The following is a 17796-nucleotide window of genomic DNA, read 5'->3' as shown; positions in this document are numbered from 1 at the left end:
GAGCTTGGACTAAAGCAGACAATATTTGTATCTCACATCATCACCAATGCATTCCCACAAACTGAGAGATTCAATGTAACCTTTTAGTCATATAGTAATAAAATCAATAATAATAAAACAAAATTATTAGATTGTATTAGAAATAAAATCTCAAGTCCATCTTCAATCAATCAGACTAGAGCTGGAAGGGACGTTGGAGGTCGTCTAGTCCAACCCCCTGCTCAAGCAGGAGACCCTACCTATACCATTTCAGATAAATGACTGTCCAGTCTTTTCTTTAAAAATTCCACAACTTCTGAAGGTAAACTATTCCACTCGTTAATTGACCTCACTGTTAGGAAGTTTTCCTTAATTGCTTTTCTCTTTGATTAGTTTCCATCCATTGTTTCTTGTCTTGCCTTCTGATGCTTTCATAAGTAAGTTGACACCATCCTCTTTGTGGCAACCTCTCAAATACTGGAATACTGCTATCATGTCCCTCCTAGTCCTTCTTTTCTCTAGATTAGCCAAACCCAAACCCTGTAATTGTTCTTCATATGTTTTAGTTTCCAGGCCTTTAATCATATTAGTTGCTCTTCTTTGCACTTTTTCCAGTCTCAACATCTTTTTTTGTGATGTGGTGACCAAAACTAGATGCAGTATTCCAGATGTAGCTTTATTAAGGATTTATAAAGTGTTACTAATACTTCACATGATTTTGATTCTAAGCCCCTGTTTATGCAACCAAGAATTATTTTAGCTTTTTTGGCTGCTGCAGCATACTGCTGGCTTATGTTTAAGTGATCGTCCACTAGGACTCCAGGGTCCCTCTCATAGTTACTGTTTTTAAGACAAGTTTCACCTAATCTGTACTTGTACCTTTGTTTTTTTCCTGCCTAAGTGTAAAACCTTGCTTTTCTCCTCATTAAAATTATTTTTTTGGGATAGGGTCCATTGTTCAAGTCTTTCAATATCTTTTTGGATCCTGAGCTTGTCTTCTGGGTTATTACCTATACCTGCCAGCTTAGTTTCATCTACAAATTTGATGAATTTCCCTTCTATTCCCTCACCCAAGTCATTCATGAAGATATTGAAGAATATTCAGCCTAAAATGGAACCTTGTGATACCCTTTACTTCCCTCCATGTAGATGTAGTCCTAATTAATCTTGATTAATGGTGATGACATGGACATATCCATGTACTTCCTTGGTAAAAAAAAAATATAGGGAAGGGATTTCCTATTTGCTTTTTTTCAGTTTCTTTTTTAATTTCTTTAATTTCTTTCCCAGATCTTTTTTCAGGACCAGTCGATGTCAGCTAAGTGCTGCCACCTATTGATAATGTAGTTACTTAATAAAATCATAAGCATTTAAAGTTAGCAGACAGTGATGCCAAGCCTTTAAGTTTACAAATGTGGTTATGATGGAACAATAAAATTTTCTCTGTGGAATACAGAGAATGTATAGTTAATTTGTTTTTAAATCCATAGTAAATCTACTGGGATGTTGAAAGAATATTACCATATAGTAAAGGCAGGAAAAAAATAGGATTGTACTAATGCTGATTAGCATATAAGATAGTGTGTTAGAAAATTCAGCCCGTTATCTGTATAGAAACCATATACAGGCTGCACAGGTCTGAGGATCAGGAACTCTCGGCAAAGAGGTATTGAGTATTTCATCTAATTAGCTTTCATTTAATGGTAAGGCTGGATTCAAATAAGTTAAGTGATAAACGCTTTATGCACATTAACTTTTACAAAATGTAGGAACTACCTTCTGAGTGGGAAGAAACTATAATATAATAATATAACAACAGAGTTGGAAGGAACCTTGGAGGCCTTCTAGTCCAACCCCCTGCCCAGGCAGGAAACCCTACACCATCTCAGTCAGATTGTCAAGGTTCCAGAAAAAACCTCTTCTGCATAAAAAAACTCAGAAGCCATTGTTTTTCAGAGTTCTTTACTAGCATGAGGAAACTGGCACACGATGAGTGAAATTCCAAAACTGAATTTCTGGATTTTCCCAGTTATACAAACCCCAAGAGTCCCACTCCCCTGACCCCTTTGATGGTCACATGGTCCCACGTTCTCCCAGTTCATTCGAATATCTTCTTGCCACTCTTCCTGCAGATGTGAACGCCATCCGACCTTGACCGCTTGAAGAATGTTACCATACCCCTCAGCCCTCCTTCTTCCCCTCAGGGGAAAAATGTGGCAGCGTCTGGAACCCTAAAGTCTAGTATAGTTTCCAGGCCTGACAGGCGTCCCCCCTTGGAAAAGAAGCTATATCCTAGGAAAGATAACAAAGAGTTGATAAAGAAGAGTGTCAGTGGTCCACACTTCCCTTCTACCCCCTCCCTCTCCAAGAGGTTTTTTAGGTTTGTCAGGGAAAGTGTCGTGAAATTGTTTAATCAAATTGTCCGCATTTACTTTCCAACTTTTGACCCAAGTAGATTCAGATAATGGATATCCCTTCCAGTGGACTAAATATTGTAATTGACCTCTGTATAGTCTAGAGTCAAGGATTTTCTTGATTTCATAGTGGGTTTCACTTTGGATTATCAAGGGTGGTGGGGGAGCAGGAGGTTGAGGTCTCAGACCAGAGTTTTGGAATAATGTCAAGGTTCCAGAAAAAACCTCTTCTGCATAAAAAAACTCAGAAGCCATTGTTTTTCAGAGTTGTTTACTAGCATGAGGAAACTGGCACACGATGAGTGAAATTCCAAAACTGAATTTCCGGATTCTTTTCCCAGTTATACAAACCCCAAGAGTCCCACCCCCCTGACCCCTTTGATGGTCACATGGTCCCACGTTCTCCCAGTTCATTCGAATATCTTCTTGCCACTCTTCCTGCAGATGTGAACGCCATCCGACCTTGACCGCTTGAAGAATGTTACCATACCCCTCAGCCCTCCTTCTTCCCCTCAGGGGAAAAATGTGGCAGCGTCTGGAACCCTAAAGTCTAGTATAGTTTCCAGGCCTGACAGGCGTCCCCCCTTGGAAAAGAAGCTATATCCTAGGAAAGATAACAAAGAGTTGATAAAGAAGAGTGTCAGTGGTCCACACTTCCCTTCTACCCCCCCTCCCCTCTCCAAGAGGTTTTTTAGGTTTGTCAGGGAAAGTGTCGTGAAATTGTTTAATCAAATTGTCCGCATTTACTTTCCAACTTTTGACCCAAGTAGATTCAGATAATGGATATCCCTTCCAGTGGACTAAATATTGTAATTGACCTCTGTATAGTCTAGAGTCAAGGATTTTCTTGATTTCATAGTGGGTTTCACTTTGGATTATCAAGGGTGGTGGGGGAGCGGGAGGTTGAGGTCTCAGACCAGAGTTTTGGAATAATGTCAAGGTTCCAGAAAAAACCTCTTCTGCATAAAAAAACTCAGAAGCCATTGTTTTTCAGAGTTGTTTACTAGCATGAGGAAACTGGCACACGATGAGTGAAATTCCAAAACTGAATTTCCGGATTCTTTTCCCAGTTATACAAACCCCAAGAGTCCCACCCCCCTGACCCTTTTGATGGTCACATGGTCCCACGTTCTCCCAGTTCATTCGAATATCTTCTTGCCACTCTTCCTGCAGATGTGAACGCCATCCGACCTTGACCGCTTGAAGAATGTTACATACCCCTCAGCCCCCCTTCTTCCCCTCAGGGGAAAAATGTGGCAGCGTCTGGAACCCTAAAGTCTAGTATGGTTTCCAGGCCTGACACAGATGGTTATCCAACATTTTCTTAAAAATTTCCAGTGTTGGAGCATTCACAACTTCTGCAGGCATGTCATTCCACTTATTAATTGTTCTAACTGTTAAACATTCATGGATCAGAACCTTCAACCAACTATCATCAATAAATAGGTACGCACGCCCCTTAATTCCTCTTCAACAAACGTAGCAGATCTTAAATGCAAATTGATAAACGCAAGAAGCATTGTAAACAAATTGCCTGAATTTATCCTCATGTTAAACAATGGTACATTTGATATTATATTTGTATGTGAAACATGGCTGAACTCATCCATCCCTGACTCCATTATTTCAAACAAAGAGTACCATGTTTTTAGATCAGATCGTGAAACCCGCAGAGGAAGTGGAGTTGCTATCTTTCATAAAAAGTCACTGAATCTAAAAAATGTTCTAGTTGCACATAAACTTGCTCTCCCGGAAACTATTGTATGCGACCTGTCCCTTAACACCACACTTCAATTCCTACTATGCTACAGAGCCCCTGATTACGACATCGCACATGTGAACATGTTTACCTCACTACTAACATGGGCTACCTCTTACCCATATCCTCTCATCTTCCTGGGTGACCTCAATATACCTCTTATTAACTGGATAACTAAGGAATGTACAACTGAACCCATCCATACTACCCTATACAACGCTGTTACAAATCTCGGTCTTGAACAACTAGTAACTAACAATACAAGACTCAACAACTGCCTTGACCTCATCTTCTGCAACAACTCAAACTCAATTTATGGACTACAAATAAAAGAACCCTTTTCCAACAGTGACCACAGCATGATAAACTTTTGTCTCAATATACGCCCTTACAAAAATCATCATAATAATAGTATTCCAAACTACAATTTCAAAAAAGCCAACTATGACCTTATAAACACCTACCTCTCATTTCTTGAGTGGCAAAATCTATTCTCAACCTGTATCACTGCTGAAGACCACTTCAGAATTTTCCTACTCGAAATCAATAGAGTCATTAAACTCTACGTACCACAAACCACCACCAAAATCAGGAAAAACAAATTACCCATATCAATAAAAAAGCTTCAATCCAAAAAAAAAATCCCTTTGGAGAAAAAACAAAAAGGGACATGTAGCTAATTTCAAAAACCGCTACAGAGATATATGCAACCAAATAAAAATTGAATGCACCAATTACCACACCAAGCAAGAAGACCTTCTGCGCACAAATTCCAATCATGCTTTTTATAATTTTGTGAACAACAAACTTAATGACTCGAGATCTATCCTACCACTAAAAGAATCTAACGGCAAAGAAAATAATGACAAAACAGTTAAAGCAAACCTCTTTAACACATTCTTCAGCTCAGTCTTTGTTAACAGTGATAGCTCATACCCGACATTTCCCAATCATACCAACAATGAGTATAACGATCTAACACATATAGACTTCACAGAAGATAATATTGAAAAAGCTCTTCGCAAACTAAAACCATCCCTATCTATTGGACCTGATGGACTATGTGCATACTTCTTAAAAAAACTTTCTACTAATGTAGCAGAACCCCTAAGCATAATCTTTGGAAAAGCTTTCACGACCAGTTCCCTTCCCAAACTTTGGTCACTAGCCACGGTCATCCCTGTCTTCAAAAAAGGAGACCGCAGCCTAGTTGAAAATTACAGACCAATATCTCTGTGCTGCGTCACCTGCAAAGTAATGGAATCTATCATCAACCAATCCATTACCCTCTACCTAGAAACAAACAACCTACTCTCTAATAAACAATTTGGTTTCAGGAAAAAATTATCATGTAACTTACAACTTCTTCACTGCAAAAACATATGGACTACAAACCTTGATCAGGGCAAAGCAATAGATGCGATCTACATAGGACTTCTGTAAAGCTTTTGACTCTGTTGTATATGGACCAACACTCTTCATATTATATATTAATGATCTCTGTGACTATATTACAAGTGATTGTGTTCTTTTTGCTGACGATGTCAAACTATTTAACATGACCAACAATACAACGACCCTTCAAAAAGACCTTGACTTTGTATCTGAATGGTCTAAAACTTGGCAACTCCAAATCTCAACCAGCAAATGCTCAGTATTACATATTGGAAAAAAGAACCCAAACACTAAATACAAGCTTGATGGTCATTACCTTACAGATGACCCCCACCCTGTTAAAGACCTTGGAGTTTTAATATCAAATGATCTAAGTGCCAAAGCCCACTGCAACTACATCGCAAAAAAGGCTTTAAGAGTTGTAAACCTAATCTTATGAAGCTTCTTCTCCAGAAACACTACATTGCTAACCAGAGTTTATAAAACATTTGCTAGACCAATTCTTGAATACAGCTCGTCTATCTGGAACCCATATCACATTTCAGACATCAATACAATTGAACGTGTCCAGAAATATTTTTTAAGAAGAGTTCTCCACTCCTCTGAATACAACAAAATACCTTATGCCACCAGACTTGAAATCTTGAATTTAGAAAACTTAGAACTCCGCCGCCTTCGACAGGACCTGTGCTTAACTTATAGAATCATCTATTGCAATGTCCTTCCTGTTGAAGACTACTTCAGCTTCAATCATAACAATACAAGAGCTAACAATAGATTTCAACTCAAATGTTAACTGTTTCAATCTTGATTGCAAAAAATATGACTTCTGTAACAGAGTTATTAATACTTGGAACACACTACCTGACTCTGTGGTCTCTTCTCAAAATCCCCAAAGCTTTAACCAAAAACTCTCTACTATTGACCTCACCCCATTCCTAAGAGGCATGCATAAGAGCACAAAACGTGCCTACCGTTCCTGTCCTATTGATTCCTTTCATTATATCCAATTAATATAGTTATTACATACTTATGCTCATTTATATGCTTATATATTATATAGTTATTTTCGTGCTTATGCTTATAATGTTGTGACAAAATAAATAAATTAAAAAAAAAAAAAGAGGAAGCTAAATGCGCGCCGCTGAAAACGAATGGATCGCTTGAGCAGTCAGACATACATTGCTGTATGTCTGACTGCATAAGCGCACGAGCGTGCCTACCGTCCCTGTCCTAATGTCTTCTTTTATTCATACCCTTTACATTTTATTTTTTATTTTTATTTATTTATTTGTCACAACATCATACAAAAAGATTATATAGTATATACACATATAAACATATATAGGAAGAAGAAAAGAAAAACAATAGGACAGGAACGGTAGGCACGTTTGTGCGCTTATGCACACCCCTTATGATCCTCTTAGGAATGGGGTGAGGTCAATAGAATAGAATAGAATAGAATAGAATAGAATAGAATAGAATTTTATTGGCCAAGTGTGATTGGACACACAAGGAATTTGTCTTGGTGCATATGCTCTCAGTGTACATAAAAGAAAAGATACGTTCATCAAGGTACAACATTTACAACACAATTGATGATCAATATATCAATATAAATCATAAGGATTGCCAGCAACAAGTTATAGTCATACAGTCATAAGTGGAAAGAGATTGGTGATGGGAACTATGAAACGATTAATAGTAGTGCAGATTCAGTAAATAGTCTGACAGTGTTGAGGGAATTATTTGTTTAGCAGAGTGATGGCCTTCGGGAAAAAACTGTAGAAAAAATAGTAGAAAGTTTTTGGTTAAAGCTTTTAGGATTATGGGAAGAGACCACAGAGTCAGGTAAAGTATGTCTGCACTTGTAATCTGTCATAAAATACATGCTCGACGAAAATAAATAAATAAAAATAAATAAATAAAATAAAATAAAAATTGCCACTTGGGCGGCCTCGCATCCTAGGAACTTGCTTACGGTTGCGCAATCAAAGGATAACTATTAGAGAAAGGAGGCAGGACTTCAGGAAACGAAGCCCTATCGCGCAGGCGTAATGAAGAAGAACTAACGTCACGCTTTTCGTCGGCGGAGGATGGCTAATTCGAATGTTCGCTAGAGCGGCGTTTAAGGCAATGGCGGCGCTGCCTTTCGGGCGTTAAGGCTCACTCTTCGCTTCCTTTTCCCCGATAGTAGCGTTGGAGCTTTTACTCTGCGATGGTAAAGAAGGACCGGCGTAGCTTGGGGGGGAGGAATTAAATATAGAGAATGACTGAGTGTCTATGAGCTAGACGGTGCCATTGGTTTCCGTGCAAAGAAACCGAGGGAGCTGTGTGGCCAACGAGGAAAAAATCCCCCAGGTGGTTTTCTGTTACAAGGTCAAAGGGTACAAAACCCAACGGTAAACGTAAAAACAATAAGCATTTGAATTTAAATCGTTGATTTGCCCCTAGAGAATGTGTGAGTGTGTGTTAAGTAGAGCTATAAGGCAGTATGAAAAGGAGGTTTTGGCGTGTATTAAAATACGCTTGTTATTTATTGGTTTAGAATTGGGCTAAACAGCCTTTTGATTTTCAGAAAGTTTTTGAAATGCAGCTGCAAATCTTTTCTCTCAGTCATGCTGGTTGATATTGTTTGAAACAAAATGCCTCAAAAAACTTCCCTGGTTACCATTGCCCAAAAAGACACCCAAGACTGGCAATTTTTAAAATATTCCTAGTTTTATGTAGCTACCATTTTGAGAATAGTCTTTTGTGGCCACAAAGTTCAATATTAAGTATTCAAAATCATGTGGCCACAAAAGACAATGATTCTCAAAATAGCTACATAAAAGTAGGAATATTTTAGAAATTGCCATTGTCTTTGGTGTCTTTTTGGGCAAAGATGGGCAGTAACTGATCAATAAAGTGAAGGTTATGCTTGTGATATATGAAGGCCTTGTAAAATTAAAATTAATTCTATCCTTTTTCATTGGGAATGTGGTTTGCTTTCCCAGAAGGGATACACTGACTGCTGTTTAATGATATACTATCTTATGGCCAGTTGTGTTTAGGTCACTGTTTCCACTTTTACACTTCTGTGAAAATCTGTTCTCTTTTAGATTTTATGCATGCTTGGGTATTTACCCTGAGTGTTATATAAACTTTGTATAAATCTCCCATTCATGGTTTAGTTTTTGTATGAATAATACCAACATTTTATTTATTTATTTTTATTTATTTTTGTGCTGCCGATTTCCCCTATGGGCGGGTATTTTTATTTCATAAAGTTAGGAAACATGCCAATGGGAAAAAGTCATACTCCAGTTTAATCAATTCAATTAAATGAATACCAAGGACTAATTGTGAGTACAGTACTGTACTGATTTAAATAGAATTGATTTGGGTCAACCTTGCTTTGAATAAATCTTTGGTTGTCTGCATTGCAATGAAATCACATCATAAGATTCTGGAAGCATATGATGCCCTGTTGAAAATACTTATTTTGGAAAATAGGAATTGAAAAAAAAGAAAAAAGAAAACAGAATCTTTCCAAGAGTGGCCACTCTGTTAAAATCATTCTTAGAACTTAAGTATAAAATTGTCTAGGAAGTTACAAAAAAACCCCTCCAAAAACATCAAGGAATTTGCAGGCTCTCTTGCTTTGTTTAAAGTTAGTATTTATTACTCTATTATCAGAAACACATTGGATAAAGGTAGGGTTTCTGGTAGAATAATTTGGTGTAGTGGTTGAGGTCTACTGGTTGAGGCACCAGGCCAGAAAGCAGGAGATTGTAAATTCAAGTCCTGCTTTAGCCATGAAAACCAACTGGATGACTGGTCAGTCCAGCTTACTCATAGGATTATTGTTGTGGGGAATATAGAAGGAGAAGGGTATGTTGGATATGTTTTCTGTCTTATGTTTTGATGATGACGACGACAAATGTTTATTTGTCAAAATAAAAGTGGGACACAAATTAAGTAAGCAAATGGTACAGTATCTCTTAAGTGTGGTCCTAGAACCATAGGGGTTTTCCCCAAGATCCTTTCAGGGGTTCATGAAATCCAATTATTTGCCAGTCAACTTGAAAAACAATACAACATTAAAATTCTGTCAAACTATTGTGAGAAGTGGTATAAATGTGTCAGTTTTATTTTTAATGTAAATATTGATAAATCATGAAAACAGAAGTTCTGTGAGGTCCTCTGTGTTTTTTGAATGTGGAAAAATGTCTGAGAGAAAAAAGTTTTAAGAAACATTGCTCTAGAACAGTGGTGTCAAACTTGATTTCATTGAGGGCTACATCAGAATTTGACCCCAGCGGGCCAGGGAGTCATGGCCGAAGTAGGCATGGTCAGGGTGAGCATGGCCAGCTCAATGTCGCTCGTGTCGGGGGCACCTGTGATGGCCCAGGCAGGGATGGGGGGATTCTTCTGCAGCTCTCTGCCAGTGAAAATGGGACTCGGGAAGGCTGTCACAGCCAAAAACAGAACCCAGGAGAGCCCTCCCGAGCTCCATTTTTGCTGGCAGAGGCACCATGGGCTGGTCCTTTGCTATTTCCAGAGCAGCTTCATGGGCCAGATCTAAGCACCCTGCGGACTGGATCTCTCCCGCAGGCGTTGAGTTTGACACCCTTTTTCAGAAGAATATCAGGACATTATCCATCAGCAGAAGCACAAATGCATCAATGATCTGAAATATACAAACAAATCTGCAAGAACATGTATGAATGCGAACAAATTCATTGTTTTGAAATTGCTAACTTGAAATTTAGCACTTACCTCAGTACTTCCCATTATTTTCTTATCAAAAAAATCCACGTGTCAGAAAGTCTATTTTAATTACTTATCAGAAAGTCCTTATTTAAATGTTCCTGTTATGGTTGGGCAAAGGACAGTGGTGGGTTTCAAATTTTTTTACTACCGGTTCTGGTTGTGTGGCTTGGTGGGCATGGCATGGCTTTATGGGTGTGGCTTGGTGGGCATGGCGGGGGAAGGATACTGTAAACTCTCCATTCCCTTCCCAATTCAGGTAGGTTACTGCAAAATCCCCATTTCCTCCCAATCAGCTGGGACTTGGAAAGCAGAGAATAGATGGCGGGGCCAGTCAGAATTTTTACTACCAGTTCTCTGAACTACTCTAAATTTTCGCTACCAGTTCTCCAGAACTGGTCAGAACTTGCTAAAACCCACCTCTGGTAACGAGTTTGGGTATCATTACTCAAAGAGAAGGCGCTTTTACCCAATTTTATATATATATATAATATACAAATGGATGAAGACTATTGCTTAACACATTGTAAGCTGCCCTGAGTCTTCGGAGAAGGGCGGGATATAAATTCAACTAAAAAAAAAATTGAATAATTTACCAAGCTTGAGAAGCACTGACTTTAATTCCATAGAAATGTAGCAGGATGATTTCTAACAATGAACAATTGTTAGAAATCCCCCAGATATGCCTAAATTGTAGCACTTCACAAGCAGGAATAGTCCAAAAATCCTTAATAAGGTGAGAGATCACCAGTTACAGACATGTGTTGTCACAGTTATTGTAGCTAAAGATTCTGTAGCCAATTAAGAGACAATTATCTTTTTCAGATTGGCATATTGAATAACATTATGAAATAAATGAAGCAAATGACAAATACTGGTAAATAAAACAAAAACCAATTTTGGTGTTATTACCATTTTAGAATGCATATGATAAGACTCAGAGGCAAAGATATGGAAAAATTGAGAAAAGCAAAAGGCAGCAAATTATGGTGACAGAATGGTATAAAAGATATTTATTTTGTGCAGACTCATAATCTCTTCAATTCATATTGGTTTCTACTCAATTTGTGCTATCTACTACTTGAAGTTTTTATTATCATGTTTGAAATCATTTGTAAACTGCCTAGAGTTACGTTACAAATACATTTAACGATGATGTCATCTATATATATGTAGATATATCCCTTTAAATAACCAAGATATGTTATAACTATGGAAATTGATTAGACTAATCTACTAATATTTTATATGTCAAAATATTGTGCTTTCACTAAGTTACTTTTAAGTGGTATTTCATGAATGTCACTAAAATTATAACTTAATGTTGTTTATTTTGCACTGAACAAGTAATGTCAAAGGTTCATTATAGTTTATTGTCAAGTCCAAAAGCTTCATGCAATACAAAGTATATAAGCATAAAAATAATGATTACTTTTAAAATAGATAAGTGACATTTATTTGGATAATTCAACTCACATCTGTTGCCAGGTCTGTTGAATGCAAATAATGTATGGAGCCTCTGGAAAGGTACAATGAAGAAGATCCAAAGGTGCTTTCCAGGAGGCAACTAGACTTTCTTGGAGTTTTTGTTTTGAAGATGTTTCACTTCTCATCCAAGAAACTTCTTCAGCTCTGACTGGATGGTGGGGAATGGAAGGACTGTTGAAGACCCAAGAATGAAGGAACACAAGGAAGAAAACATCCCGCAACCAAGAAGGCTCCACATCCATTTGCACTACTCAGGTGACCCCGAGGACACAGATAAACTCCAAGTGGCTCAAAGACTCTCTAAAAGAATGCAAATGACCAGCTGTCTGCAAGGAATATAAATCCTTCCATTCCCCATCATCCAGTCAGAGCTGAAGAAGCTTTTTGGATGAGAAGCGAAATGTCTTCAAAGAAAAACCAAGACAGTCCAGTTGCCTCATAAAAAAGCATTTTTGGAACAACCATGACCTGGATGACTGAGAATCCCTATAGACTTTTAAAATAAAGATGAATTTATGCATTTTAAAATTAGAATTCTGTACAATAAGAATTCATTTTAAGAATTCAAAAAATCTCATTTTGGATACTATTGGTTAGCAGAATTATGAAGTTTGATAAAGAAGTCTTTCCTTGTCTTCAAAATTATCTAAAAAGCAATTTCTTTTTTAGTTTCTTTGATTTAAGAGAGGTTTAATTTTCCTTTAAGAAAAAAAGGATCTGTTGCTAGATCTAGCATTCTGTTTTTAGCTATGATTAAGTCCCCAGGAAGCAAACAGTATTTTTAGCATCCCCTAATCATTTAGCAATTTCAGCTTGTAGTATTGATAACACAGGAAGTACAGCTTCCTTATAATTTCTGGTGAAGAATGTTTTGAAGTAAAAATAAAAATATTGCTGTGAGAAACCCCTTTAAAGTTAATCTTACAAATTATTAAATTGCTCTTACAGGCCTGCAAGCTCCAAAAGTTGTTTTCTGTGGAGGCTGAATTTGAAGATGAGGTAAGGGAACACTGCTGAATCATAATTGGAAAGTAGATGATGAAGCCAAACCATTGAAGTAGAAGAAACAAGAGGTTCTATTTGATAAAGAACGTCTATAGTCTAATCTAATATAGATTAGCCACAAAATCTCAGATGAAATCTCACTGTTCAATCATTGCTTACTTCTGAGAACTTAAAGTCCCTAAGCAACATTTTCATAATCTATATACACAACTGAAATATCACTTTTCATGGCATGCCTTTTCATCTTCTTTTTTCCATAGGATTTCTTAATGGCTGTGAGTGATGTGGAGAAGCAGACTCTAGACACAACATCTGCTAATTTAAGAGGTCTGAGACCCCTATCTGCAGGGTTAAGAGCTCCTGGCAATGCCTTCATGCCAATCAAGGATCCAGGCACCCGTAGCTTTTCAGAGACTATGCCACCTATTTCACAGGTACAAAACTGCTCCAGACTTCAATTTGGAGATGGTAGCTGCACTACTGAGACAAAAAACAATCATATGCTTCCCCTGATAAACAACTTCAAGGTTCAAAAGGACCCAACAGGCTTATTAGCCAAGTGTGAATCAGGTAGCACTTCAGGCAAGAGATTTAAATTTGTGAACAGGCCTCCAGCTATATTTCCCTCTGGGACTTCCCCCAGGGATGATATTGACAATGAACTTGTATTGGCTTCATGCATGGATTTAGAAGAATCTAGTATGTATCCAGAGTCTTTCAGATCTGATTGTGGTTCCCAGAAGCCGATGAGAGACAATGACTTAGAAACAGTCAAGAAACGACAAGTCACAAACACAATGACACCAATGAATCCTGTTGGATTGGATACTTCACAAATGACAAAAACTCGAAAAGAATTTGTGGATGAGGTCGTCAGCCATCTACAGCCAACGGGAGTTTCTTCAGAGTCAAATCTGAGGCCTACCTCCATGGATTCTGGTTTTCCCCAGGCTAACTTAGGAATGAGCAACAGTATTGTCTCCCTTTCAAATTCCAGTATTCAGATGATAAAGCCTGCTCAATCTTCTTTGGATAAATCCACTTCTGAGTGCAGCAGTCCTTCCTTGCCACTGATTAGACCCTCTTCTCCCTTTATTTCAACAAGTACACCTTCAAGGCTGCCCAAATCACGCATATTTAGCTCCAGCTGCTCTGACTCGAGAATGGCCAATAGTGGTGGTCAACTCCATATCACATATGGTCCTTCAGTGGCAACTGTGGGAATCCCTCCTGTCATCCCTAAAGCCCCAAGTTTAGTTGCAGGTTCTGGAAAGCCTCAGACTCCTGTTCTCACCAATCATCTTGTCCGTTTGGTCACAGCAGCCAGCAAGACACCTCAGTCAATGGCTCATGTTTCTTTGCGAACTAAGACTCGTCGCTTCCCAGGACCAGCAGGCATTCTGCCTCAACAAGTAAGAGAACACTCAGGAGACACAGTAAGTCTGTATGTGAAAACATTGGGAAAAACCTTTCTAAAATATTTTAAACTTGTTGTTGTTCATTGCAAAGTCGTGTCTGACCCATCACGACCCCATGGACAACTTTCCTCCAGGCCTTCCCGTCCTCTACCATTCTCTGGAGTCCATTTAAGCTCATGACTACTGCTTCAGTGACTCCATCCAACCACCTCGTTCTTTGTCGTCCCCTTCTTCTTTTGCCCTCAATCTTTCCCAGCATTAGGCTCTTCTCCAGTGAGTCCTTCCTTCTCATTAGGTGGCCAGAGTACTTCAGTTTCATCTTCAGGATCAGTCCTAAAGATCAGTCAGAGTTGATCTCTTCTAGGACTGACAGGTTTGATTGCCTTGCAGTCCAAGGGACTCAACAGGGGTCTTCTCCAGCACCATAGTTCAGAGGCCTCAGTTCTTTGGCGTTCAGCCTTTCTTATGGTCCAACCTTCAAAGCCATACATTGCAACTGAGAAAACCATAGCCTTGACTATACACACTGTTGTTGGCAGAGTGATGTCTCTGCTTTTTAGAATGCTGTCTTGATTTGCTATAGCTTTCCTCCTCAGGAGCAAGTGTCCTAATTTCGTGGCTGCAGTCCCCATCTGTGGTGATCTTGGAGCCCAGGAAAATAAAATCTGTTACTACCTCCATTTCTTCCCCATATATTTTCCAGGAATTGAGAGGGCCGGATGCCATGATCTTAGTTTTCTTAATATTGAGTTTTAAGCCAACTTTTGCACTCTTCTCCTTCACTCGCATCAAGAGGCTCTTTAGTTCCTCTTTACTTTCTGCCATTAGAGTGGTATCATTTGCACATCTGAGGTTGTTGATATTTCTCCCAGCAATCTGAATTCCAACTTTTGATTCATCTAGCCCCATCTTTCTCATGATGTGCATATAAGTTAAATAGGCAGGGCGACAATATACAGCCTTGCCGGACTCCTTTCCAGATTTGAACTAATCAGTGGTTCCATGTCCAGTTCTCACTGTTGCTTCTTGACCTGTATATAGGTTTCTCAAGAGACAAATAAGATGGTCTGGTACTCCCATTTCTTTAAGAACTTGCCACAATTTGTTGTCATCCACACAATCAAAGGCTTTAGCATAGTCAATGGAGCAGAAGTAGATGTTTTTCTGGAACTTCTAGCTTTCTCCATGATCCAGCATATGTTGCCAATATGATCTCTAATTCCTCTGCCTCTTCAAAATCCTGCCTGTACTTCTGGTAGCTCTCAATCCACATACTGCTGGAGCATAGCTTATAGGATTTTAAGCATAGCTTTACTAGCATGTGAAATGAGTGCAATGGTGCGATAGTTTGAACATTCTTTGGCATTGCCTTTCTTTGGAATTGGAATGTAAACTGACCTTTTCCAATCCTGTGGCCACTGTTGAGTTTTCCAAATTTGCTGGCAAATTGAGTGTAGCACTTTTACTGCATTGTCTTTTAAGATCTTGAATAGCTCAGCTGGAATACTGTCACCTCCACTAGTTTTGTTGTTGCTCAGATTTCCTAAGGCCCATTTGATTTACATTCTAGGACTGTCATGGCAAACTTATGGCACGCGGAGCCATATTGGTGGGCACGCAACCTCAGCTCTGCCAGCTGATTTTTGGGCCTTCTAGGCCCACTGGAAGTCAGCAAATGGGCCATTTTGGGCCTCCGGACGGCCTCGGGTGGGGAGCCCATTTTCGCCCTCCCCAGACTCCTCTAGAAAGGCTCTGGAGCCTGGGGAGAGAGGAAAACAGGCCTACTGGGCCCACCATGCCATCACGTGCCAAAAGTAGGGGGAGTGCGGGGGGGTGGGTTGTGCACGCTTGCATGGAGAGCAGGGCGCATAGAATTATGGGTGTGGGCACACATATGTGACCCCCCTCCCCAGCACTTCCCCCGCTTTTGGCACGCGATGGCAAAAAGGTTAGCCATCACTGTTCTAGGATGTCTGGCTTGAGGTCATTGACCACCCCATCGTGGTTATCAGGGATGTTAAGCTTGTTCTTGTATAGTTCCGTGTAATGTTATCACCTCTTCTTAATCTCTTCTGCCTCTGTTAGGTCCCTGCCATTTTTGTCCTTTATCATGCCCATGTTTGCATGAAACGTCCTCTTCATATCTCCAATTTTCTTGAAGAGATCTCTGGTCCTCCCTATTCTATTGTTTTCTTCTATTTCTTTGCACTGTTTATTTAAGAAGGCATTCTTATCTCTTCTAGCTATTCTCTGGAATTCTGCATTCAGTTGGGTGTATCTTTCGCTTTCTCCCTTGCCTTTTGCTTCTCTTCTTTCCTCAGCTATTTGCAAGATAGCCATTTTGCTTTCTTGCATTTCTTTTTCTTAGGGATGATTTTAGTTGCTACCACTTGTACAATGTTGCGAACCTCCGTCCATAGTTCTTCAGGCACTCTATCTATCAGATCTAATTCCTTAAATCTATTTGTCACCTCTACTGTATATTCATCAGGGATATAATTTAGTTCATACCTGAGTGGCCTAGTGCTTTTTCCTACTTTCTTCAGTTTAAGCCTAAATTTTGCAATGAGAAGCTCATGATCCGAGCCACAATCAGTTCCTGGTCTTGTTTTTTTTTTTGTTTACATTTATACCCCGCCCTTCTCCGAAGACTCAGGGCGGCTTACAGTGTATAAGGCTATAGTCTCATTCTATTTGTATATTTTTACAAAGTCAACTTATTGCCCCCCCAACAATCTGGGTCCTCATTTTACCTACCTTATAAAGGATGGAAGGCTGAGTCAACCTTGGGCCGGGCTCGAACCTGCAGTAATTGCAGGCTACTGTGTTCTTAATAACAGGCTTTTACCAGCGTGAGCTAAACCGGCCCTTTTTATTGACCGTGTAGAGCTTCTCCATCTTTGTTGCAGAGCACATAGTCAATCTGATTTCTGTATTGACCATCTGGTGATGTTCATGTGTAGAGTTGTCTCTTGGGTTGTTGGAAAAGAGTGTTTGCTATGACCATCGTATTCTCTTGACAAAATCTATCAGCCTGTGCCCTGCTTCATTTTGTACTCCAAAACCAAACTTGCCTGTTATTCCAGTTATTTTTTGGCTTCCTACTTTAGCATTCCAATCCCCCATGATGATAAGGACATCATTTTTGGTGTTAATTCTATAAGGTGCTGTAGGGCTTCATAGAACCGGTCAGTTTCATCCTCTTCAGCACCAGTGGTTGGGGCATAGATTTGGATTACTGTGATATTGAATGGTTTGCCTTGGATTTGAACAGATTATTCTGTCATTTTGGGGATTGTATCCCAGTATTGCTTTTCCTACTTTTTTATTGATTGTGAAGGCTACTCCATTTCTTCTGAGGGATTCTTGCCTGCAGTAGTTATCTTCCTAATATATAAATACTCAGAATGGCACACAGGACCAAATTAGAATACTAATATAACTTAAATCTATTAGTTACTCTTTTCCAAAACATTTTGTGACTTAAAATTTATTTATTTATTTATTTATTTAATCAAATTTGTATACCGCCCTATCTCCCGAAGGACTCAGGGCGGTTCACAGGCCAATAAAAACATATAAATAC

At 39.0% G+C, this 17796-nt stretch overlaps 1 protein-coding gene across 6 annotated transcripts in view; it reads left to right on the top strand.

Moving 5' to 3' along the window:
- Positions 1-7632: 7632 nt before the first annotated feature.
- HROB (homologous recombination factor with OB-fold) overlaps positions 7633-17796 on the top strand; it is a 20699-nt gene continuing 10535 nt past the window's right edge. For 2 of the 6 annotated variants that reach the window (XM_058182388.1, XM_058182385.1), the window contains exons 1-3: positions 7633-7768; positions 12736-12786; positions 13053-14204. In XM_058182388.1, the coding sequence (XP_058038371.1) occupies positions 7766-7768; positions 12736-12786; positions 13053-14204 (1206 nt within the window). In that variant the 5' untranslated portion in view covers positions 7633-7765. Of the gene's footprint in view, positions 7769-11157; positions 11177-12735; positions 12787-13052; positions 14229-17796 lie in introns of those variants that run through there. The other 4 variants (XM_058182387.1, XM_058182384.1, XM_058182389.1 and 1 more) reach the window with 3 other exon arrangements.

Source organism: Ahaetulla prasina, chromosome 4, assembly GCF_028640845.1.
Source record: "Ahaetulla prasina isolate Xishuangbanna chromosome 4, ASM2864084v1, whole genome shotgun sequence".
NCBI classification, from domain to species: domain Eukaryota; kingdom Metazoa; phylum Chordata; class Lepidosauria; order Squamata; family Colubridae; genus Ahaetulla; species Ahaetulla prasina.
This window is presented reverse-complemented; position numbering and strand designations above follow the sequence as displayed.